General features: G+C 37.6%; 1 protein-coding gene across 2 annotated transcripts in view; it reads right to left on the reverse strand.

The window, feature by feature from the left end:
* Window positions 1-561: 561 nt before the first annotated feature.
* MIX23 (mitochondrial matrix import factor 23) overlaps window positions 562-26857 on the reverse strand; it is a 29736-nt gene continuing 3440 nt past the window's right edge. The window contains exons 2-6 of one of the 2 annotated variants that reach the window (XM_045851585.1): window positions 21340-21444; window positions 18158-18283; window positions 9655-9801; window positions 5346-5405; window positions 562-848 (exon numbers count right to left, since the gene is read on the reverse strand). In XM_045851585.1, the coding sequence (XP_045707541.1) occupies window positions 798-848; window positions 5346-5405; window positions 9655-9801; window positions 18158-18283; window positions 21340-21444 (489 nt within the window). In that variant the 3' untranslated portion in view covers window positions 562-797. The remainder of the gene's footprint in view (window positions 849-5345; window positions 5406-9654; window positions 9802-18157; window positions 18284-21339; window positions 21445-26857) is intronic. The other variant, XM_045851586.1, reaches the window with a different exon arrangement.

The following is a 26857-nucleotide window of genomic DNA, read 5'->3' on the forward strand; positions in this document are numbered from 1 at the left end:
GACCTCCAACCTACAAAACTGTAAGATAACAAAAAGGCGTGATTTAAAGCTGCTAAGTTGTGGTAATTTTTTACATAGCAATAGAAACTAATAAAATCGTCCTGTGCTAGAAAATGCTTTTTTTTTTTTTGCATTGACCAAATCCTGATATGAGATTTTGTTTCTGTTTTACTGACTCATTTGTATACTATCATGAAGCCCTCCTCTACTTTTCCCTTTTCTGAACTGGATTTACTGCTTTCCTTTTCACTGTCCAGGAAAAAAAAAATCCCACCCAAAGTTATGCTTTTTGAGTTTGAAAATAAGACAAGTTAAAGTACTAAGAGAAAGTTTCTTTGGGCAGTATCCAACCCATTAATACTGCCCTTTTACTGAACAGCAATAAACCCACAAAAATAAAGGGATAAAACCATCAGTGACCAAAAAGGTCCATGTTCAAGGCAATAAATGTGTAAATCATAAAGGTGTAACACAAAATCAGGTACTAAATTTGTATTCAATATTCTCTTATAAGAACTTACTGTCTCAACTAGAAAAATAAAGAATAAATATACACACACAGTCAGAAAATTATTTTAATAGTTACAAAACTTTTTTTTACAGAATCAGTATAAAATAGCAGTTGATTTCTCCATAATTATCAGAATTATTTATACGTGAGGTCTTGGCTAAGTGGGGCTGAAATCAACAAAAGGTCTTGAACTGTTGGCTCAGAAATCATCCTAGGAAGCCTGCCTTGTTGATGTCTGTCATGCTTAGCTCTGATGAGATGACCCGGTCGTTTTTAAAATATCTATTCATTCATTCTTTGGAGGCTTGAAGTGAATTCGGCAGCGTTCATTAAATACCTGATATTTAAAAAGAAACAAGTCACTGAATTATTCTGTATAAACCAGGCCTGGAACCAAATTAAATTTACATGGTTCCGCCTTGACTGGTGTGGATCAGTTGGTTGACTGTCATCTCGCAAAGTGAAAGATTGCCGGTTCTTTTCCCAGTCAGGGCACATGCCTAGGTTGAGGTCAGTCCCTGGTCAGGGTGCATACAAGAGGCAACCAACTGATGTTTCTCTCTCTGCCTCCCTTCCTCTGTCTCTAAAAATAAATAAATTTTAAAAATTTACCATGGTTCAGGAGGGCATAATAGATTTTTTCCCGTCAACAGTTTTAGGAAACAGGGATTTTCTCATCAGTTCAAACTGACTTATGAAGTGCTAAGAGCACAGAAAGCCTTGATATACATTTATAAGGCAATGTTATTGTTTTAATCAAATTTAAATTATTCAAGGAAAAAAAATCATCACAGGCTAGCTTATTTAGTAACTAACCAACCAACAGTTCAGTTTCTTATTCTGGACTTGTTTTAGACATGTAGACAAAAATATCTAAAATAAGTTTAAGAGTTTTCCCCCCTTTTTTTGTAACATAAAATTTACTTAGATATCTGTTGTGCTTTTCTAAATGAGTGCTAGCGCCTTCTCACAAGGATGTATGCTTGAAGGGAGACTATATTTTGTTAAATTGTATAAATTTACATGTTTTGTTCTATTTACTTTGCTTCCTAAAAATCTAAACAAATTACACATCAAAAAGGTTAAAAAGAACATTTTATCACTGTCTGTCAATATGGGATTATGGTAACCAAAAATTATGATACAGCCATTCAACAGAATACAATGTAAAAGGCAAAAGATTTATACAATCTGAAGAGAAGCCAGAGTATCAACAAAATACAATGTAAACATAAAAAAGAATAAGGAAGCTCTTTATGTTCTGATTTTAAAAGATCTCCAAGATCTGTTAAGAAAAAATAAAGTGTGACAAGTCCACTTACATTTGTGTGAAGAAATTTTATATGCACACACATATAAAATTTAAAAAGGTGCAAATATCTGAAAGCATACACCATCCTTTCAGAGGGAAGGGAAAAGTGGCTATAAAAGAGATGAGTCATAGGTAGAATTTTATTGTATATCCTCTCATATTCAAAAAATTAAATCATGTATCTAAAAATGTGTATTTTTAAAAATTATAGATATATCTTTTTAAAATTCTCAGAATTTATCCTCAAATTTCATTAACATAAGGAACAAATCATTTTTTTTAGAGAGAGAGAGGAAGGAAGGGAGGAAGAGAGGGAGAGAAACATCAATGTGTGGTTGCCTCCCACGAGCCTGGCTTGCAACCCAGGCATGTGCCTGGACCAGGAATCAAACCAGTGACCCTTTGGTCTGCAGGCCAGCACTCACTCCACTGAGCCACATCAGCCAGGGCAGGGAAAGATCATTTTCAGGTTAAAAAAGAAAAACCTATTTTGGCTGCTGTTGACTATTACAAAAGTAAAAGCAAAATCTTCATAGGGAGGTTTTAAGGTGCTGGTATTACTCAGCTGGTATTACTTAAGCTGGGTGGTAAATACATGAGTGCTCATTTTATTAACATTCTAAAGTTCTACATGTTACATGCTCCCTAGCATGTGCACCTCACAATTTAAAAACAAGTCAAAATTATAGACTCCTTCTGGCTCCTCCATCTTGTAGTTTACCACATGTCAGTTCCTAGCCCTGACATTCCCTGAAGTTCCTAATGCCCAGACCAAAGGAATCTTCAGATTTCTAGCCTTCATTGGTTGGGATGATACATATGACTCGGGCGAGCTTCTCCAATTCTTTTCCTAAATAACTTCCTAACCTCTTTTGCAGGATTATTGCACCATAGCGCCACTTTCCTATTTTTCAAACAAGTGGGAAAGGTCACTTTCTGTGGGGTGGAAGGATTATATTGTTATGGGATGGGGACCGGGCCCAGAGCAGGCCTGCCTCAGGCTAGCCAATAGCTCTTGTATTCAAGCAGGAAAGATTTCACAGCATGAGTCCAGATGATTTTGAGTGTTTATTAAAGCTGGGGACAATGAAACAAAGGAAGGACCTAGGGTAGAAGAAGCAATAGGAGTGTAGGCAGTGCTCTGCTTTGGCTCCATAGAAACGTTATTAAGAAAGAAGTGAGCCAAGGCGGGGCTGCTATTAGCTCACTGGAAAGTCAGAGAGAGAAAGGAAGCCTTGGAGACAGGATCGAGGGTACGCCCAGATGAGCTGCTGCTGCCCCTTGCTCTCCTGCTTGCAAGTCTCATGGGGACCCTTCGAGTTTAGGAGGAAATAAAAAGTTCATGCCAGAGAAGGGGCATGGCATGCTCTAGAGCAAACCCACACTGAGTCTTTGTCTTGAGAGTGTTTATTTTTCTTTTGCAGGTGAGAATTTTAGGGGAGGGTTTCAGCAGAATATTCATCAGCTTTCCAGGCACATTTTTAATATGCTGATGCATTCAAATGAGCAAATAACGGAATTTGGGATTATTCTTTGGTCTGCTTTATTGTTTTACTTTTATCTTTGGTCTGTCTGGCTGTAATCAGGTTTTTGTAATTTGTTCTTATGATTCCACCCATCCTTGAGCTTAGCTGACATAAACGACACTTTCTGGGTCCCTGTTCTCTTATCTCCCTGACCAGAGTGATTGAAGCTCTGTATCTGGTTATGAGGGGGAATATAAAACATTTGCTCTTAAGTGTCTTTGATTATAGAAGATAAGGTCTTCCGATTCACTACAACTTACACGCTGTTACTTACAAGCTGGAAGTTTTTCAGATTGTTTGTCCTTGTTTAATCATCTTGTCTTAGTTTCCCCATTCCGCTTGCCAAGGAATTTCCCTAGTTTCTTATTACTATCCTGCCTCAATTTCTTTAAAACTAATATCAAATCCAAAAATGCTTCACTCTTCCCCCTACAATACATTTTACATACATCAACCTCTGTACTGGATTTTTCAAACCAGTTATTTATTGTATCTCTGCCCCTGCCAAGTATAAATAGGATCTCTCTGAAGAATTTAAATGGACTAATATGGCCAAAATCTTTTAAGTAGCCAACACCATATCGCACTAATGAAAAGGGCAGGAATAGGAAATCTTGGTGAAGAGGACAGAATAAAGAAACGTAGGCTGCTCTCTCTATGGGGCACACCCGTGCCTTTCACCATCCCCTTCATCCAGGCCCAGTTTCCTCGCCTCTTCTTCCCGAGCTCCAAAGGCCCGTCTTTTGCCTGTCACTTGTTCCTTATGCCTATTTCTTCTGTGCCTCACTTCTACCTCTGTGACTTTCTAAATAAACTTTCTCTTATAGTTTGAAAAAGTATATATAATAAAGCAAAGACAATTAATTTGTATTTTGCAATTTGTCCATGGCTCTGCAAGTTGGTACATTTGAGTCTTTGGTTCAGTTAACCTCTCATGGGGTTAAGCCAATTCCATTGGTTATTTTCAAAGGATAAAACAAATTTTGCAGTTAATTCTTTCAGATTTAATAAGTTTTGCCCTGCAGAAAAAAGAGGGCTATATAGTTTTATTGTTTTTAATAGTTTTTGTATTTTCCTCCTTATACTCTCTTCTGCCTCCTCATTATTATTATTTTATCCTCACCCAAGGATATTTTTTCATTTCTTTTAGAAAAAAAGGGATAGAAAGAAACACTGATGTGAGAAATAAATATCAATTGGTTGCCTCTCATATATGCCCCAGACCAGGAATCCAACCCCTGACCTACAAATGTGCCCTGACTGGGTATTGAACCTGCGACCCTTGATTACTGAAAGATGCTCCAACCAACTGAGCCACACTGGCCAGGGAAAGAGAGGTGTATAGTTTTAGAGAGGGGTATAGAGATAATATCTTTTTAGAAAACTAAAGTCAGGATTTAAAAAAAAAATTCTGACTACATATAAAGTCCTAGAATCTTGGTCCCACTCTCTTAAATCCTAATCAGAAGTATGCAGGTGGTGAAAAGGATCATGTGAATCTAGGAGCCATAAAAAAGCCCTACTGTCAGATACCAAAGGCTATGTACAAAAATGTTTCAGGATCAGATACTAGAAAACGAGCTACTGTGACAGGTAGCTAAAGATACAACAATTTATACAAAGTAATTGGGATCAAAATGGCTAATTTTAACAAATAACCTTGGTGAAGGTTCTGAGTTAACCAGAGTAAAAACTCTAAATATCAAATACGTCCATAATTAGTATTAGGAAACATACAGAATGTCTCTAACTCTATTCCCATGGCAGGTCATACAATTCTACCATAACTGTAAAGCCAATTTTTATAAGATGGCTCTATCTGGATGCTACCCATACCCACCACACCCCTTCAAAAAAAGTGAAAACCCTCAGTTGCCTGTAAATGAAGGGTCTCTATTCTTCTTAAGAGCCCCAGAGCTCTCCTTACTCCTCTCCTGGTCTCCCTTTGCTAGTTCAGTGTTCCTCCTACTTCTCTCTGAGCACTAACATTTCATACCTTCCAGCTTCTGTCGTTCACCACTTCTTCAACGTTCAGTTCTGACTGCATCCATTTCAACTGCAAGAAAGGAAAAGCAAATTTAAGTTATGAAAAGTGAAATTAAAAAACTAAAATCAAACTCCATAATGTTTTCCCAACAAAACCAGCCACTGCTTCTGCAATCTTTGTTAACAGTATGTCTTGGAACCTTCTTTGACACACCTAACCCATTCTCCCCATAACTAGTCAATTGTTAAATCTTATGTTACCCATGATTCTCAAGATTTTCTGCATAGTAGAATCACTCTGAGAGCTTAAAAAAAAAACAACCCTCAAATTCCCAGTAGTTCACAGAAGAAATAAAAATGGCCTATAAGCATAAATGGGCACAACCTCTACAAAGGACAATTTGGTAAGATTTTAAAAGATCTATAAATTCACCTGTCCTTGAATTCAACAATGCCAGTTATAGTTATTGATCCTATAATATAGAATTGCAAAGACAGCACAGAGGAACAAAAAAGGGGCAAGGAAATGGCAATCTGATTTGGATTATAAAAAAGAATTGGGGCAGGGGAGGGAAACAAGAGAGAAAGGGAGAGGAATATATAAGGCCCAAGTGATCTTGAAAGGCATGAGTTTTTCATACCTTGATCATACAGCTCCAGAGGTCTCAGGCAAAAACGCTAAAGTCTTTCTAATTTTCTTTATAACTGCCAACCTAATCATAAAAGTAGCCAATTCCATTGCCAGGCTCAGAGGGCAGGGCCCATCAATCTCCTAGTCACTTTCTGGTTAGAGAAGCCTGAAAGGAGTCAGCAATTCTGGGAAAAAGGCTTGAAAATATTCAGGAAGATTTGGAGAAAAAAGCATGATTTACAGCTGGAGACAGCTAAGAGGTTAAAAGCCCGGATGGTGAGTCAGCGAACTAGGCCAAAGAACCTACCAACATGCCCCAGACCAGGAATCCAGCCCATGCGAGGATCCGGCCAGGATTATAGCTCAGGCAGGAGGTTTGAGAATCGTGCATGTAACACTAATAAGACTGGAACTTGGCACTGATCCAATGGCTCCCCGATTCAGAACTGTTGTCAGAGTGTGGGCCAGGACACAGGACTTAAACTGGAACAGGGGTCGGGGCTGCCTTTCTGATGGCCGCAGCTGTGCTGTCAAGGAGCAGTGAGCCTGAAGAAACACATCTGCACACACCAAAGCGACTGTGGTTTCAGGTTTTACTTAACTGTACAGACCAGAAATCATTAAAGTGTCAGTGTTGTCAGAGCCTGGACTGTCTTCCAAAGAAGTAACAACTTCAAACAACGTGACACTAAGACAAGTCTTCACAACTGATCTGAAATATTTAAAGGGATTTCATGTGGGTTTAGACCTATCCTATACAGCTCCAGAGGGAACATTAATAAGGAGTAGTAATTACCCATTAAAGGGATGCAGATTTTCACAATATATAAGAAAACCTTTGAATAATTACAAAAAGAGAGTGTACTGCCACAGAAGCTAATGTGTCCCCAGCCCCCTTAAGTAGTGGTTAACGAAAGGTGGAAACCACTGGTTGGGAGAACCTGTCTTTGGTGCCGAAAAGGTAGGGGACAGACGGCTGGCGGAGAGGACTAATGTAACAAATATGGAGTCCCAGAGCCCCAAAAAGGAAAGGAAAGGAGCTGCTACTTTGTATCAGCCAATGAGCTAGCTTGTTTAATCCTCATCAAAAAAGAAAAACAAAGTTATTAAGTACCAACTATATTTTACAAACTGAAAATCAGAAATCAGAGCAATTTACAAGGTTACAAAGCCACCAAGTGATGGATGGGATTTATTTCCTTAGAGCTGTGTGCCTTTATAGCCCACATTTTTTCTGTTCTTGAACATTGCACATATTACAGCCAATTCCTGATAAAATTTCAATTGCACCAACATAATGCTTCCTTTGAGCTGGTTCTTTTTGAAAAGGCTCTGGGTCTTAAACAGCTAAACTTCCTCTCAAAGGCCACTAATAGGTGACAGCAGTTATACAGTTCCAGCAAGGAATGTACTTTTTCTGAGTTAAAAATTCAGGTAAAGAACTGGCACCTCTGTATATAAATAAAACATGTCCACTAAAGTAACCAAAATTTGACTATCCGTCACAACTTAATGTAAAAACCCTGACTGAATCCCGAGTCAGAAGAGAGGGGTTAAAGTCCTAGTTCTACCACTTACTAGTTTGTGATTCTGAGGGTGTCTTTTAGTATCTCTGAGCCTCAGCTTCCTCATACAGAAAATGAAGAGGTAGAGCAGGAACATCTCTTAAGAGTTGTCTCTTTCTAATTCCATAATCTCCATAGCAAACTTAAAGAATAAACATAAAAAATTCAACTTTCCTCATTTGCTTCAGTACTATTCATGGCCACCCTACAGTCCTCCTATATGATACCAGGCGAGAAAGCTACCTGTCTTTCCTAACTCACTGACTGGTCTTCCTGGTAATTCCTTCTGGGCCCTAAAAGCACAGGGCAGAACTGGGGGTGGAGCAAAGTGTGTGACACTCTAAAAACACACACTGGTTTTTGAACTTTGCTCTCCATTAACGAGAGTCACTTTATTCTTTGGCCTAATTTGCAAATAGTGATTTTTTAGTTTCTGATTTAACAGCCCTGCTCTGCAGTTTTGTCAATAATACCTTCAAGAGTCTGTTAAAATCCAAAATCCAAAAATAACTACATTTGAACCAGGGTTATGTAAATGTTCTCTAGGCCTTCATAAAGATTAACAGTAAAGTAAGATGACCATAAAGCTCTATAGAGCACAAGTTCACTGTCGGAGGAACCCATCACTGCCTGACGAATAGGCAGGTACGGAATAAGGGCTGAAGCAGTGTCATGACTAAAGACAGCCGCGAAGGCAGTGGAGGACTCCTGTACCAGTGTGACACACTGCATCAGTGGGATGGCTCAGAAAGTGCGCACTCACTGTGCGCAGCTAAAAGAACAAAGGCTTGAAAGAGATGACAAGGTGCCTATTCAGTGCTTGGCTACATCTACCAAACAAAGGGTAAACTTTATAACTGTTCAGTATGAAAAACAGGATTCCATCCCACAGTGGATTTTTACTCACCAGACATGCAAGGATCAGTAAATCATGTGTTGTGACATCTTAAAATACAGACATGACGGATAATCACACAGTGATCATAAAAAAAATGCTTGTATTTAGGAAATAACCAACATATGCAGGGCTAAAGGGGTACAATATACCCAAGACACTCTAAAAATGGCTCAGGAAAAAAAAGTGTGTACATATGTGTGGAAGGGAAAGGAAGACTAGGAAATAATGAGGCAAGGATAGAGGAAAAAGGCCGGCTAAAGAGAATACATTGTGACGCAGGTGCGGCAAAATGTAAACAAATAGGTAAATATAGGTGAAGACTACATGGGAGTTACTGGCACTATTTTTACAACTTTTCTGTAAGTTTGAAATTATATCAAAATAAAGTTACCCCTTAAGTGAACCTCAAGAAACAACAATGCATTCCACATAATAAAATATGGTACATATACATTTCAACTGTTTTCTTGACATGTCACATTTAAGGGCCATCCAAAAGTGTTCTACTTCATTAACTATACTCTGAGGTCCACACCCTACCTACACTACAGCTGACTCTGACAGATACAGTCTCCTCTGACATAGCACTCAGTGGGCACTTACTGTTTCCTTTACAGCTAAAGCTGTAGGAATGGAAGATGAAATGGAAACAAAGTCATGTTGAACAAGAGCCAAAGACCCATAACAACTTCTCCCCAGTAGAGAGATAAATTATAATCAGGTTCTAGTGTATCTGGGTATATTAAATTGTACTATATTTTTATGGATGCAGAGTGTAATGTCCTCAAGTTAATTATGTGTATTACATCTCAGCAGATAAAACCAGAGATATATATTTTCAAAATGTAAATACATTTAAGAGATGTTTCTTCTCAGGTCAAGCCTCAAGGCACAGATACAGATGTGATTTCCCTAGATTTCCTGATGTGGAATTGGCCTGAATTAAGCCTTTTACATTTAATGGCAGAATATATAAAAGAATGAAAATAAACAATGATTACACTGCGTATGTTCATGAAAGTCACATTAGCTTACCAATTTACCATTGGATACTTTCAAATGTAATAAAATAAAGTCCATTAAAAATAAAGTTTTAGTTTCCTGATTATTTTTTTAAAGTAATGATCATATCTTACTCTACATTTTTCATAATAAAACTGCTTTTATTTTGAAGGGTAAGTTTGGAAAAACTTTGCCTCAGAAATGTAAGCCTTATTCAACTTACCTTTGTCTGTTCTTTTCTAAGTTGCTTTAATAATGTTAAATCATCCAGATTCTTTTCTCTCTCTTCTCGTAGATGTTTTACTACTGATGAAGTCTGAGCTATACAATTTTTTATGAATCTGTCCCTACTGGCATGAGCTTCCATCAACTAAAAGAACAAAGGAGTGAAAAGAGAAAAATCATACCAATTTATTACATTTTAGTTTTCTTAATCCTTATTTTTAGAGTATAGAAATGTAATGCTTTCCAAAACGAGCTTTAAAAAATTAAATCTATAGAAGAGCAGATCGTGCTCGTCAGCTAACCCACCTAAAAAAGGACGAAAGGAAGTAGCTCTGCCAGTGGTTGGGCTTGTCTTCTTCCTCAGCGAGCTGCCGGCGCTTCCTGCCCCTTTTCCCGAACCCCTGCTCCCGCATACAGGATGCCCACCCTGGGCCTATCATCTCATTCTCTTTTTCCCTGCCATCCCCCTCTCTCCTCATTATTCCATCTATGTGTTCCCTGACCCCACACCCACTCTCACACATCTTCTGGACCACTTTCTATTGGTATTCTTCCCCTCTTCTTTGGTTCTCTCATGCTTTCTATGGTCTCACGTTGTCACCAAGTGCAAGAAATTATAAAGTAAGTGATGTAGAGAAACTCTTAGTTATATATGGAAAAACAAAGAAAGTTACATTTACCTATGTAAGAGCCCTTTTTAAGATTTTAAAGTATTAATAAGACCAAATTATGTACAAAGTACAGAGTATTAATTCCATCAATTGTGTGTGCTAATTGAAAGGACATCTGACAGAGCAATTCTTTGCTAACCTTCATGTCAATGTAACAAATCCAATATAACAATTCATGTCTATTTTCTGCCTTGATTCCAGCAGTACGATAGTCGAGTACCAAACACTCCTGTGATCATAGCCAAATTTTGATGATACCCCCCAAATTTGGGGGACGGGAAAAGCAAACACTAAAGTGATATATAATCACCATTCTAATGGTACATAAATAACAGTGGTTCACCTCCAACTAAAATGTGTTAACTTGTTCCATGTAACTATATTTCTGCTTCTCTCTGAAGAGAGAATAACCTAATGCAATAGTTACAGTAGGCATAACCTAACCATTTTATGTACATGTTGTGTGTGTACCTAGATAGATAAAGTACAGGACTAACTTAATTAACCATTCTATAAGCATTCTTCATATGCTACTAGAAGTATATCTCTTAAATGATCATATTAGGACCCTACGGTTGAGAATGACTGTCTAATGTTCACCAGGAAAGAATAAGCCTTTGCATTTCTAGAGTGCAGTACTAAAAGTGCATTAATTATAAATCATACCCATGGAAAGAGAAGGAAAGTAAAAGTAAACTGCCTAAAAGACATTAATCCCACCTATGGCAAATTTCTCTAATATGCTCATATTTTTCATTGTAACATATGATTCCCAAGGACAGTTCAAGGCCCAAATTTCATTCATTAACACACTACTTCTTTGCTTGCTTACTCTTTCAGGTATAATTATAGGATATTAAAGGAACTACTGAGGATAGGGAACTACTCTTCCCAAAAGATAATAAAAACAGAAGTGAAGTAAGGGACTTATGGCCAAGATGGAAGTGGTAGACACAATGTGCCTCCTCGCACAACCAAAAGAAGGACAATGACAAATTTTAAAACAAAAGCAACCAGAACTGACATAAAATCAAACTGTATCGAAGTCCAACAACCAAAGAGTTAAAGAAGACACATTCATCAGGACCAGTAGGATGGGCGGAGTCAGGCAGCCCCAGGTGGAGAGGACTTGCAGCAAAGGGGCAGCTAGCAGACCAGGGCGCACAAAGTGGTGGCTGGCCAACTCAGCGAGGCAGCAGACTGTGGAGCAGAATGCGGTGCGCAAGGTGGATGGCGGCCCTAGTGGTCCCACATTTGTGCACAGATAAACCAGGTGAAACTGGGGAGTGGGACAGACTGCACAACCCAGGGTCCCAGCACAGGGAAATAAAGCCTCAAACCTCTGACTGAAAACACCTGTGGGGTTGAGGCACCAGGAGAAACTCCCAGCCTCACAGGAGAGGTTGTTGGAGAGACCCACAGAGTCCTAGAACATACACAAGCCCAACCACCCGGGAATCAGCACAAGAAGGGCCCAGTTTGCTTGTGGAAAGTGGGGGAAGGGACTGAAATCTGGCAGAGAGCAGAGCAAGTGCCATTGTTCCCTCTGGGGCCCCTCCCCCACATACAGCACCACAATAGTGACGTGGGTTAAACCCCACCCTGGTGAACGCTTAAGGCTCCGCCCCTCACTACGTAACAGGCATATCAAGATAAAAAAATGGCCCAAATGAAAGAACAGATCAAAGCTCCAGAGCAAATACAACTAAGTGACGAAGAGATAGCCAAACTATCAGATGCACAGTTCAGAACACTGGTAATCAGGATGCTCATAGAATTGGTTGAATTTGGTAGCAAATTAGATGAAAAAATGAAGCCTATGCTAACTGAAATAAAGGAAAATGTATAGGGAACCAATAGTGATGGGAAGGAAACAGACTCAAATCAACGGTGTGGACCAGAAGGAAGAAAGAAACATCAAATCAGAAAAGAATGAAGAAACAAGAATTCAAAAAAATGAGAGGTAGTTAGGAACTTCCAGGGCACCTTTAAACATTCCAACATCTGAATCATTGGGGTACCAGAAGGAGAAGAGGAAGAGTAACAAGTGGAAAAGTTATTTGAACAAATAATAAAGGAGAACTTCCCCATTCTGGCAAAGGAAATCGACTTCCTGGAAGTTCAGAAAGCTCAGAGAGTCCCAAAGCAGTTGGCAGAGGAACACACCAAGGCACAGCATAATTACATTAGCCAGGGTAAAAATGAAGGAGAGAATCCTAGAATCAGCAAGAGAAAACAAGGCAGTCACCTACAAAGGAGTTCCCATCAGACTGTCAGCTGATTTCTCAAGAGAGACCCTGCAGGCAAGAAGGGGCTGGAAAGAAGTATTCCAAGTCATGAAAGGCAATGACCTACACCCAAGATTGCTCTATCCAGCAAAGCTTTCATTTAGAATGGGAAGGCAGATAAAGTGCTTCTCATGCAAGGTCAAGTTAAAGCAGTTCATCATCACCAATCCCTTATTATATGAAATGTAAAAGGGACTTATCTAGGAAAAAGAAAAGAGAAATATATACAGTAAAATGACAGCAAACTCACAGTTATTAACCACACCTAAAACAAAACCAAAAGAAACTAAGCAAACAACTAGAACAGGAACAGAACCACAGAAATGGAGATCACATGGAGGGTTAGCAACAGGGAAGTGGGAGGAGGAAAGAGGGGGAAAAGGTACAGAGAATAAGTAGCATAGATGGTAGGTAGGAAATAGACAGGGGGAGGGTAAGAATAGTATGGGAAATGTAGAAGTCAAATAACTTCTATGTATGACACATGGACATGAACTAAAGGGGGGTAATGTGGGTGGGAAGGGGTGTGGAGGGGAGTGAAGGGGGTAAAATGGGACAACTGTAATAACATAATCAGTAAAATATATTAAAAAAAAAAAAAAGAAGTGGAGTAAGTTGCCCAAGGTAACATAGATTTGAATTCAGGTATTCTGAAACCTAAATCTACAGACTCAAACCATAGGCTCTATTTATGGCCTTGCTTAACTCCTGTGGCTCATAATGTGTTTTGTGGGTTAATTGAAAGGGAAGGATAAGAGGACTGGGGAAAAAACAGATATTTATTGTGTACTGACCAGGTGCTTCACGTATATTAACTTGTTTTGATTCACATGTATGAACTCCCAACAACTCTGTAAGATTACTGTGGCAGTGTACTAAGAGTTTGTTATTCACCAGCCAATTAGAAAGTTTTGGGTCTTTAAGGTTCAAGATTAATATTTTAGGCCAATGTTTAAGATAACATTATCACAAAGAGGAAGCCAATGTTGTTTATTTAACTGCTCATTAACTAAATAAATGTTTAATTTTGCCTAAAAAAAGAGAATAAAAAGAAAAGAACCATCCTCAGAGTTAGGAAGCGCTCCCTGTTGCTGTGTAAGACTGGAGAAATAATTTGCATTTCCAGGCTTCGGTTTCCCCTTTTGTAAAATTATGGATTATGAGAAAATAATCACTAATATTTTTTCTACCTTTAATATTTAGGGGCAACACAACTCAATCCACTGCTAAGATATCAGCTGCTATTTAATCACTTTGATATCTTGTCTAGCCCCTCAGCAACTGGTGAAATAATACTAGAACCAACTAGTAGCATGTAACAAAACAGTTTCATTTTTCTATCTGCATTTTGGTTAATTATTTTAAAAGTAATTTTTTTATTTTTAATATTTTAATTTTATTTTTCAATTAGAGTTGACATTTTTCTATCTTCACTTTAAAACCAAAGTTGAATTTTGTACATTTTCCTTTCATTCTCTCTCATCACGAAGTTTCCTTCTTTGGTTGGGCTTTCCTCCACTATTCCCCTCTTAACTTGCCTCTTTCCTGTGGATACACTTCTGGCTGCAGCCCACCCTCATACCCTCACCTGCTTACTTCTCCTTCAGATTAGCCCCCTTGGAACCCATGCGATGTGAAGAGAAATTACTGGCCAAAACATCTTTTACTCTGTATTATCAATTATTTTAATCTGGTTTTCAATGACCATCCTGCACTAAAATTCAGAATTAAGAGCCATGTAAAAGAGGAACATGCATGGGCTTTTTGTACATCTATGTCAAAGGAATGAGAAGGCCTGACAGCTAGAACAGTGATCCCTCACCTATCTCGGGAGTTACATTCCAGAGACCCCCACAAGAGGTGAAAATCCCCGAAGTAGCGGCGTTATATTTATTTTATTATTTATATATATTTTAAGGCTTTATAAACCCTTCTCACACTCCTATAAACCTTTCCCACACTCTCATAAACACTTCATATGCTCTTAAACATGTTCTACACTCTTAAACCTATGTAATTTTAACAACATAAAATTCACGGGTTTTTAAAGCCCATGATACAGTGAAGCCACAATAAGTGAACCACGATATAGTGAGAGACGACTGTAATAGATTATGTGACAGGAGCCTACCAGAGAAAAATAAAGCAATAAATCAGGCTTAGCTCACTAGTAATTCAGATGCTGGAGGATCTGGTCACATGAGAATTGTTTCATATACATGTGCTTTCATATATAAGTGCTTACTACAGGAAATAAGGCAACACTTATTAAGAAACTTGGTAAAAGGCAAGGAAGGCCTTTGGTTACAAGAGAAAAACACTGAGCAATAGGCATATCATAACCGCACTTCCTTTGATTTGGGGTAAGCAATTTTGAAACGAAAACATGGGGTGAGGTAGGAGAATGATTTCAAACTAGTCTAAAGGGTATTTGTCTAGGACTTTGCAGTTTTATTTTATCCAAACTTTGAAAACTTCTTTCAGTCTAAAATTTCACATGTCTTCTAATCATTATTTTAAAACAGTGTTTTCAACTTTAAGGGAAATATAATGCCAACAGTTTTCCTCATTATAGTTTTTCTGGTATTTTTCTTTCTAAAACAAGGGTTGATTCTAAATAAATTCTACATTAAATTCTAGTTTCCCAAACATAATTTATTTATTTATTTATTATCCCCCATAATTAATTTTTTTAAACTTGACAATGACCCTTGGTTTAACTATCATTAAAATCAAACAAAAATTAGTTTTTGTCATAGCATTTTTTTGTGTTTTAAATCTTCTAGAACTTCTGACAAAATGATGCAAGGAAGCATACCATTTAAGTATATATTCCAAAGGTTCATTATATTAAAGAGATGCCTTTAAGAATAAATCCATCACTATGACACCAATAATAGTTTTGCATTTGTAAAGCACTATTCCAAATTCACAGACTTTAAATTGCTCAGGATTGATTTTTATGTTTACCTTGAAAACAAATAAAGCTAGAAAAATTTCATAGATTGAAGGGAAAATGCTCTAATATAGAGATCTCATTAAAATTATTTTACTTTTACCAAGAGTATACTTCTAAGACTTGGAATTACTAAAACGAATGCTTCATAAGAGCCTTGCTGTTCATCTCCTACGAAGAAGCATTACCATTAGAGTGTAAATACTCCTTCACTGGCTACAGAAGAAAGGATCAAGGTTACTGTAAGTGGCTTAGACACTTCAGAGTTCCACTTCTTAACTAAGACATATTTGAGGGAACTCAGTGGTACTTTATTAGCACAGGCACTGTGCTGCAGGCCTGATCCCTGGCACGAAACTACTTGATAAACAATCCTTTGTATGATGTTCATGTTGTTGGATCCTTCTAGGATACCAGCAGAGAAAGACAAAGACAAACAAAGGGGAACCAAAAGGAATTATCTTGTAGTATAGGCTTCCCTCACCAGGTGAGTGTTCTAGGAACCCATCTGTAATCAGAGTACCAGCTGGTCTTGTTGTGAGAGGCTGCCCCAGCTTCAGTGATTTTTTTGAAGGTTCTCTTTGAAGACTCTTTCAATGTGCCCATTTCATGATGGGTGATTTACAAGCACACCCGCCCACCTCACTGAGTGTTCAGCAATTTTTGACCAAAACCAGCAAGACTCCCGTACCCCACCCTCCTTATTCAACCAATCTAGTCCCACGCTACTTTTTTTGTTTTCCCCAGATGAAAGTCCTCAAAGGGAAATGTTTTGCCAACATGGAGGAGGTGACTCAAAAAACAGCAGAAGCACTAAATGCCATCAAAATCGACAAGTTCAAAAATTGTTTTGTGCAGTGGAAAAAACATCTGGATGGTGTCTTACATCAACTGGAGAGTACTTTGAAGGTGACTGAAGTTTAAATGTGTAAGAATATATACACAATTTTTCATAAATATATTCTGATGTTTGGGATGTTCCCCCTCGCACATAAGAATATCCAAAACAGAAAGGTTTCAAATTTAGTATGCAAAACTATCCTGGTTCAAATATGGATAGGAAATAACATAGCAGTAACTAAATAGAAGCATCAAGAATTCTTATGTAAAACATTTAGTACAGTAAGTACTTTATATTAACTCATTTAATGTTCTTAACAACCTTATGAATGAGGTTTTATTATGATACTATTTTACAAAAAGGAGGCTGAGGCAAAGGGGTTATATAACAAGTTCAAGGAAATCCACTGAGGAAGCAGCAGAGGTGAGATATAATCTAGATCTGGAATCTATGTGGTTAAATCACTATAATATAAACCTCTAAATTAATAAAAAGATTGAAAATAACTGAATAGAGTTCCTCAGACAGAGCTACCCAGAGAAACAAGTGAACAGTCAAACAACCTCATAATAAACCAGGACTAGGCCACGTGCTCCCTACTTCTAATACTGGATTCTACTCATTAAAGCCCACAACCCTGTGATCTTCTCAAGACACTAGAATTACCAACTACTCGGTAAAATAACATACTTTCATATGGAAGAAAAACAAAAATAGCTGCAGTTAATAGTTTGAATTTAACTGATATCAATAAGCTCATCCAAAATTGATTTTTTTTTCATAATTGAGAAATGGACTAGAGGTTTTAAGTAACACCTTCTTTATAAGGCACTGAATCCAAATAGTAGTCTTGCAGTAGAGCCTAAAAAACAAATAGCACTTGAACTTTAGCTTCCAAGTTAAAGACAAGATGTAAGAAACTATAAAAAATATTTAGCTATGTCATTATTTCCTTCTGCTTTTAGAAATTAAAGAGAGGAATAAAGGGAATCTTTAAGAGTCGATGAAAAAATACATACTTGAGAAACCAAAGTCTCAGGAAGAAACAATTTATCTGTGACTCTCCTATCTCAACTGCCAACTGCTTCTATTCCCCTTCCTGATGAGTGTGGGAAGAAAGAAGACAGAAGGCATTAAGGGTTTTTTTACACCAGCTCTCTGGCTTCTTAGATTGTTTCATTCTAAACCAATGCTCTAGACCCACTGTTTTACTTGACTGTTTGTACTTTCTCCTTCATTCCTTTGTGCATAAATTAAAGGCTTCCCAAGAGGGGGCCAAAAAACCACCACTCCCGTTCCTTAGAACCATTCCTTCACAGACTTGTGCATACTACCACACATTTCTTCAGTCTGTAGAAATTAGATCAAAACTTTTAGTTATCTGACCACTTCCCCACTAATGAACATTTAGGTTGTTTCCAACTATAATCACAATTTAGGCCATTCAGACTAAGCCTGTAGTCCAGGTTCTGTTCCTATCAGCCTTTAATCTTCCATTAGTAATTCAAAGATCTTTTCTAGATTGCAATCTAGAAATAAAACAGCATGTAGAAGGCTCATAATTTCGACTAAGAAAACACAGACAAATTTCAGGTCTAAGCCCCTCAGGTGTGGGCAAGAAAAAACACGAAGGTGTCCTTCTTTTATCCACAGTTTAATTATACACTTATCAAATGAGTTCTTATTTTGCCTGCAAAGAAAGACATAAAAGCAGCACAAAAGAAAGACTCAAAAGATATACTTACAGAGTCATAAAGTTGTTTACAGGTTTGGCTGGCATCAATTTTCCCTGCAAAGGAAGCTGTTGGAACCGTAGTGTTTAATTCATGTACTATTCTGTCATCAATCGTCCTCATCACCTTGAGTAATTCCTATACATATTTAAAACAAAAGAATAACCTGAATGGAAAATGAAGTGATAAAAAAAGCATTTAAACAAACAAAAAAAATAAGCTCCTTGATACATTACAACCCTGTACATTAGGAGTGGGGAAACCATGCCAAATACAGTGCAACCACAAGAAAATCTTCATTATAAGAATTATGTACTAGTAATCCTAATAACGGGATCATCTTAAGGTTAAGATTGTTTTATTCATTTTTAAACCCACAGTACTTAGTAGGCAGTGTGTGCTCTTCCTGTTTCCAGTATACAGACTGTAGTTCTAATGAGCTCGATTCCTGCAGCATAACTGCTTATCCCATTTCCTCTCTATCATTCTAAAATGTGGTACTAGGTAGAGAACTTCTGGAAAGATAACACAAGAAACTATCAGTAGTGGTTAATGTGCAGAAATCAATCTATACCCTTTTAGGCTAAATTAATCTATGTATATCCGTTTAGACTTTTCATTTTTTACTATGGCTGTGTATAATTTTTGTAACAAAAATAAGTAAAACCAAATATGCTGCTAGAGAAAGGATCAAACCTCTTTATGGCTTTCTTGCTTACAGAACAAATGAGAATCAGTCTCACCTTCCTTAGTAATCATAGCTCACACTTCTCCCCAAAAAGGCTCCAATTCTCAAACCAACCAAAAGAAAAATGATTACAAAAGGGAAGAAGACTTCGCCTCTGGAGAGAACAGGCCTACCCAGCACACACAGCCCTCCTCCCGACCTTCCGTCACCAGAAAAACTGGGCATCGGCTACTAGAAGAGGTATGTATAGTGTGCCTTTCTCTTTCTTTTAAAGTTATTTTCTTACATTTGTTCTCCCACCTACAAACAAACAAATGTGATCTCTGTAAAATTATCAAGTAGTACTAGCAACAGACTTATTACTGAAAACATCCAAGTTCACATTCAATATTAATGTGTATTAAAAGCAACTTGCTCGATCCCACTTCCCTCCGCATAACATTGTATTTCTTTCCTTTGCTGACTGAATCCATATCTGAAACCAGCTCCTTTCTTTCTTCATGCATTTGTTAAAATAAAAAAACTTTTACTGCCATTAAAGCATTACACATTCGTTTCAGAAAAATTAGAAAATCCTAAAGAAAATAAAAATCATTCAGTTAACCATTACCAATATTTTTGTCCCTTTAGTTTTTCTATATCTATGAATACTTTTATAAAATTAAGATACTATGTAACATTTCAAAGTCCAGTTTTATGACATTATACTATAAGCATTCTGCCCTTATTAAAAACACATTGAAGACATTTTTAATAGTTGCATTAATATTCTATCCTGTGGAGGTACCACAGCTTATCCACTTCCCCATTAATGAACATTTAAGTTGTTTCCAATTATATTAACCATTTGGGCTACCTAGACTAAGTCTGGAGTCCAGGTTCTGTTCCTATTAGTCTTTAATCTTTCATTAGTAATTCAAAGATCTTTTCTAGATTTCAAGCTAGAAATAAAACAGCTCATAGAAGGCTCATAATTTCAACTAATAAAACATGGGTAAATATCAGGTCCAAAACCAACTTCACTGTCTTATTCCCTCGTCTTGTACCTATTTTTGATCTTCCTGTATCTATTTCTGGCAATAGCACCATCATTCTCTGTACACTTGAACTCTTAGAGGAGTTCATCTCAACATATTTACTAAGGAACTTTAAATAATGTTTTATGTACACTGGAGGATATATCACGTCAGTAAGTGGCAAGTTCCAAACAAATGATGGTTAGCACTATTTAGACTGTCAAAAAATAGCTAAGTAGTAAACAGGGACCTACCTTGCCAACTCTACCTCCTACAATTTTACTATTAAGAAAAAATAAAACCGAACTGATCTTCTTAGGCTAATGTTTAAGTTATACCTTTTAGATAAAGCTTTCCTTGATTGAGAGGCCTCAACAATTTTTTTTATCCTCACCCGAGGACATTTTTTAAATTGCTTTTAGAGAGGAAGAGAGAAACATCAATATGCAAGAGAAACATGGATTGACTGACTCCTGTATGTGCCCACCAGGGACTGATCCTGCAACCTAGATATGTGTCTACGTGTCTTCACAGGGAATCAAACCCACAACCTTTCAGTTACAGGACAACACTCCAACCCACTGAGCCACACCGGCCGGAGCTCTTTCTTTTCTATCTATTTACTTTTTACCCTCACTGGAGGATATTTTTTCATTGCTTTTAGAGAGAGAGAGGGAGAGAAACATGGATGTGAGAGAGAAACATCTATCGGTTGCCTCCTCATATGCGCCCCAACCAGGGATCAAACCCCGAACGGAGGTATGTGCCCTGACTAGAAATCGAACATGTGACCCTTCAGTCTACAGGAAGATGCTCCAACCAACTGAGCCACAGCAGCCATGACAGGGCTGTCGCACCATTCTAAACACCAGGACAACAGTGGTTAATAGAACAGACAAGCTTTTTGCTCTTATGGAACGAAATTCTCAGAGGACACAGATAATAAGTACAATATGCAAGGCAATTTCAGTATAGTCCCCCCTTATCGATGGGGGAATTCATTCCAAGACCGCCCCCCCCCCACCCGCAGTAGATGCTCGAAACCATGAATAGTACTGAATCCTATATATTCTGTGTTTTTCCTTAATACATACATACCTTTTCACTTAAAGAAAGCACTTTACAGCTTCTCTTTGACATATCTGAACTGCCAGCACTGCTACTCTTATGCTTTTGGGACATTATTAAGAGTTACTTGAATGCAGGCACTGCATTATCAAGACAGTAGATCTGAAGGCCAAGGCAGCTACTAAACGACTAACTGGCAGGCAGCAAAGAGATAACTCATTGATTCATGTCCTGGGTGGGATGGAGCAGGCTACTCAGAAAGGTGTGCAATTTAAAACTTATGAACTATTTCTTCCTGAAATTTTCCATTTAATATTTTTGGACCATAGTTGACTGCAAGTAACTGAAAGTGGAGATAAGGGGTTTCAGAAAACACACTAAGGTAACTGGATGAAGAATGACTGGGTGAGTGAATGGCCTACCTTAGCATGGAGATCAAGAAAGGCCTCTCCGAGGATGAAGCATTTGGGCTGAGACCTAAATATGAAGCCAACTATGAGAATGTCCAGGGAAATAAGTAAAAAAACCTATGAGGCAAGAACAAACTTTGGCATAAAGAACTAAAAGGAGTAGGCTAGGAGTGAGTAAGAAAGTAGTATGAGGTGAGGTTAGAGTAGAAGAAAATGAAGGACAACAGAAACCATGGAAACCATCAAGGATTCTGTTTTAACAGTAACAGTTTTAGGCAAGGGGATGGCATAAATGACTAATTTTTAAAAAATAACTTTGGCTGCTATTTAGACAATGGACTACAGAGAGAGGAATGGAAACAGGACGACCATTTAGCAGACTACTATGGTAGTCTAGGCAAGATAAAGTGAGTTTGATAATGTGGTAGCAGAATTAGGGAGTGGAAGCTGGATTCAGGATATATTTTGAAAACAGAGCTGGTAAGACTTCATGATGAATTGTTGACACTATCACAGATGTCCCCATTTTCTTCCCCTTTGCCTGCCTCCATCCAGCCCCCACTCTCCTTTCCCTCTGGCCATCACCACATTGTCGTCAGTGTCTATGGGTTATGCATGTATGTTCTTTGGCTAATCCCCTCACCTTCTTTCATTGAGTCCTCCCATTCCACCCCTCTCTGACAGATGTCAGTCTGCTCCATGTATCCCTGTCTCTGTTTCTACTTTGTCCGTTTATTTTGTTTATTAGAGTCTACATATAAGTGAAATCATACAGTATTTGTATTAGTCTGGTTAGCTTATTTCATTTAGCATAATAATCTCTAGGTCCATCCATGCTGTCCCAAAAGGTAAAAGTTTTTCTTTTTTACCTCTGAGTAGATTAGATTGAAGGGGGAATATATTACAGAAAGGAATAACTGAAAGTAAGGAGACCTATCACAAAACTAGCTGCAAAAATGACAGAGCCTGAACAAAGACCATGGCACAAGTAGTTAATCTCCCTAAAGCACCTATTTGATCATCTCACCCACTCTGCTCAAAAGTGACCCCCCACCCTCACATTTGGCATCCAAGGCCATCCACAGTCTGGTCCCCATCTTGTGTGCAATCTCAAAGTGCCCCGGCACAAATCTGGAGTTCTAGCAATACTGATTTGCTATTTCCCCCAAATACATAAATTGTCAGCCTTATATACTGTTTTCTCTACCTAAAATACCCTTGGATCCTATCCACTTGAGGCCCAATTCAATGATCATCTCTTGACTTCTCTCTGAACTGTTATAGCATTTTATTCATATTCTTGAAATTTTCTATGTTTTATATTCAGTCCATGGGTCTTCCCAAGTGCCTGGTACCTAGTGGTTGAATTGTGTCTTCCCAAAATTTCTATGTGACTATATTCGGAGACAGGGACTTCAGGGAGGTAATTGAGGTAGTGCACAAACCCCACAGAACTGGAGTCCTTGTAAGAGAAAAGAGACACCAGAGATCTTTCTCTCTATACATGCACAAAGAGGCCATGTGAGAACACAGTGAGAAGGCGGCAATCTGCAAGTCAGGAAGAGAGGCTCACCAGAAATCAATCCTGACAGGATGTCATCTTGGACTTCTAGCTTCCAGAACTGGGAAAAAATAAATTTCTGTTCTTTAAGTCACCCATTCTGTGGTATCTGTTATGGCAGCCCTAGCAGACTAATACAATATCCGATAAATTCTTGCTGAATGTTAAAATGGCATCCCAGACATTCAACTTTAAACATTCTCTTCTGGATTTTATTTCATTTTGCAAACAGGATATTTTCTAGAAGTGCTAAGTTCAACTTTTACAATAGAATAATAAGAATTATAAAAATTTAAAACACTTTAAAAAGTCCTAAACTTTGGGGTTTTAAAAAAATTTATTCATTTATTTTTAGAGACAGGGGAGGGAGAAAGAGAGGGAGAGAATCATCACTGTGTAGTGGCCTCTTGTGCACCCCCTACTGGGAACCTGGCCTGCAACCCAGACATGTGCCCTGACTGTGAATCGAACCAGTAACCCTTTGCTTCACAGTCCACCACTCATTCCACTAAGTCACACCAGCCAGGTCAAAAACTCCTAAACTTTAAAGCATGCACATATATGGAAAAAAATCAGAACACTGGTTGTGAGAGGAAAGAAGGAAGAAGGATGGGGCTGGGATTGACTGGAAAGGGGCATAAAGAAGCTTTGAAAAATAATGGTATTATTCTCTATGTTAATTGAGGCATATATAAATATCAAAACTCATTTAACCGTACTGTTAAGATTTGTGTATTTCACTAATACAAATTTTACAGAAAGAAAGTATACAAATATTGAACTCTACTTAATGATATGCATAGTGAAAGACATGTTTAGGGATGAAGTATATGTGTGTTTACAACTTAGTTTGACATGTTACCAAAAAAATAAAAAATGGACTGATGAACACTTATATGATAGAGTAAATACAGCAAACTACTGAATACAGAATCTAGATGGTAGGTCCTTGAGTGTTCTCATGCATAAGTCTTTCAACTTTTCTGTAATATGAGTATTGTCATAATAAAAATGTGAAAAAAATACACCTAATCTTTATAATTAAAAAGTACATGACTTCTCATTTCTCTTTCACTGTATTCAGTGCTGTGCTTTTCACATTTAAGGTACTTACATAGAAAATGTAATGGTTTCACTCCAAGCCAGAAGAGAATGGCAAGGAATATTCCAAGTAGTGAAAACCAAAGGCCTGCAACCATGAATACTCTACTCAGCAAGGCTCTCAATTAATTAAAAGGGAAGGCCAAATAAGGAGTTTCCCAGACAAAAGAAGTCTAAAAGAATACACCTCCACCAAACTAGCTCTGCAAGAGATGCTAAAGGGTCCGATTTAAGGAAAGGAAGAAAGGAAGGAAGACAGAGAAAGAGAGAGAAAGAGAGAGGTGGGGGGGGGAACACAGGCACACACACAAAAAAGGGCAATGAATAAGTACCTATCAATAATAACCTTAAACGTAAATGGATTAAATGCTTCAATCAAAAGACATAGGATAGTTGAATGGATAAGAAAGCTTGGCCCACACATATGCTGCCTACAAGGGACCCACCTCAGGACAAAAGACCTACACAGACTGAAAGTGAAGGGCTGGAAACAGATTTTCCAAGCAAACACAGGGGAAAAAAGTCAGGGTAGCAATAATCGTATCAGACAAAACAGACTTCAAAAAAAGGACCATAAAGAGAGACCCAGAAGGTCACTTCATAATACTGAAGGGAAGAATCCACCAAAAAGACATAAACATTGTAAATATATATGCATCCAACATAGGAGCACCCAAATACATAAAGAAAATCTTGGAGGACTTCAAGGAAGATATTGACAGCACACAATTATAGTAGGGGATTTTAACACCCCACTGTCAAAAATGGACAGATCTTCCAAACAAAATATGAATGAAGATATTACAGCATTGAACAATGTCCTAGATTAAATGAACTTAACTGATATATGTAGAGCCTTTCATCCCAAAGAAGCAAAATACACATTCTTTTCAAGTGCACATGGAACATTTCGAAAGACAGACCACATGATAGGACACAAAACAAGTCTCAACAAATTCAAGAAAATTGAAATCATAACAAGCATCTTCTATGACCAAAAGGGAATGAGACTAGAAGTCAACCTAAGGAAAAAATTCAAACACACTCAAACTCATGGAGATTGAATAGTATGCTATTAAACAATGAATGGGTCAAAAATGAGATTAAGGAAGAAATCATAAAGTTTCTGGAAACAAATGAAAATGAACTCACAACAAACCAAAACATGGGACACAGAGAAGGCAGCCCTGAGAGGGAAGTTCATAGTGATACAGGCCTATCTAAAAAATAGAAACATTTCAAATAAACAACCTAACCCTACACCTACAAGAACTTGAGGAACAACAATAAAGATACCCCAGAACAAGTAGAAGGAAGGAAATAACCAAGATCAGGGCAGAATTAAATGACATAAAGACTAAAAGCACAATTCTAAGGGTCAATGAATCCAGGAGCTGGTTCTTTGAAAAGATAAACAAAATCGACAAGCCTTTAAACAGACTCATCAAGAAAAAAAGAGAGAGGACCCTAATAAATACAATCAGAAATGAAAGACACATTACAACTGATACCACAGAAATACAAAGGATTGAAGATATTACTATGAAGAGCTATATGCCAAGAAATTTGAAAACCTAGGTGAAATGGACAAATTTATAGAAAAATATAATCTTCCAAAACTCAATGAAAGAGCAGAAAGCCTGAACAGACCAATAACAGCTGATGAAATTGAAGCAGTAATAAAAAAAACTCCCAACACACAAAAGCCCTGGACGAGATGGTTTCACAGGAGAATTTTACAAAACATTTAAGGATGAGCTAACCTCTATCCTTCACAGACTATCCCAAAAAACCCAAAAAATCCAAAAAGAGGGAAAACTCCCAAACTCTTTTTATGAGGCCAGCATCATCCTAATCCCAAAACCAGAAGAAGACACAACAAAGAAAGAAAACCCCAGGCCAATATTGCTGATGTACATAGATGCTACAATCCTCAACAAAATATTGGCAAACTGCATCCAGCAATATATTTAAAAGATCATACACCATGACCAAGTGGGATTCATCCCAGGGATGCAAGGATGGTACAATATTCACAAACTAATACACATAATATATCACATAAACAAAAGGAAAGACAAAAATCACATGATCATATCAATAGATGCGGAAAAAGCATTTGATAAGGTACAGCACCAATTTATGATAAAAACACTCAGCAAAGTGGAAATAGAGGGAGCATTCCCCAACATAATAAAGGCCATATATGAGAGACCTACAGCCAACATCATACTCAATGGGCAAAAACTTAGAGCTTTCCCATTAAGATCAAGAACAAGACAAGGATGCTGGTTTTCACCACTCCTATTCAACATAGTATTGGAAGTCCTAGCCACAGCAATCAGACAAGAAAAAGAAATAAAAGGCATCCAAATTGGAAAAGAGGAAACAAAACTGTCATTGTTTCCAGATGACATAATAATGTACATAGAAAACCCTACAGACTCCACCAAAAAACTGCTCAGTGTAATAAATGAATTTGGCAAAAACAGTGGGATACAGAGTCAACATCCAGAAATCAAAGGCGTTTTTGCACAACAACGATAAAATATCTCAGAAACAGAAATAAGGAAAAAAAATCCTATTTGATATAGCAACAATAAAAGTAAAATACCTAGGAATAAACCTATCCAAGGAGGTAAAACATCTGTACTCAGAAAACTACACAACACTGACTAAAGAAATTAAGGGAGACACAAACAAATGGAACCATGCCATGTTCATGGATTGGAAGAATTAACATTATCAAAATGTCCATACTACCCAAAGCAATTTACAGATTCAATGCAATACCTATTAAAGCACCAATGACATATTTCACAGATATAGAACACTTCAAAAATTTATATGGAACCATAAATGACCCCG

This window comes from Phyllostomus hastatus, unplaced genomic scaffold (genome assembly GCF_019186645.2).
Source record: "Phyllostomus hastatus isolate PE091 unplaced genomic scaffold, TTU_PhHast_1.1 phas_contig_86, whole genome shotgun sequence".
Taxonomy (NCBI): Eukaryota; Metazoa; Chordata; class Mammalia; order Chiroptera; family Phyllostomidae; genus Phyllostomus; species Phyllostomus hastatus.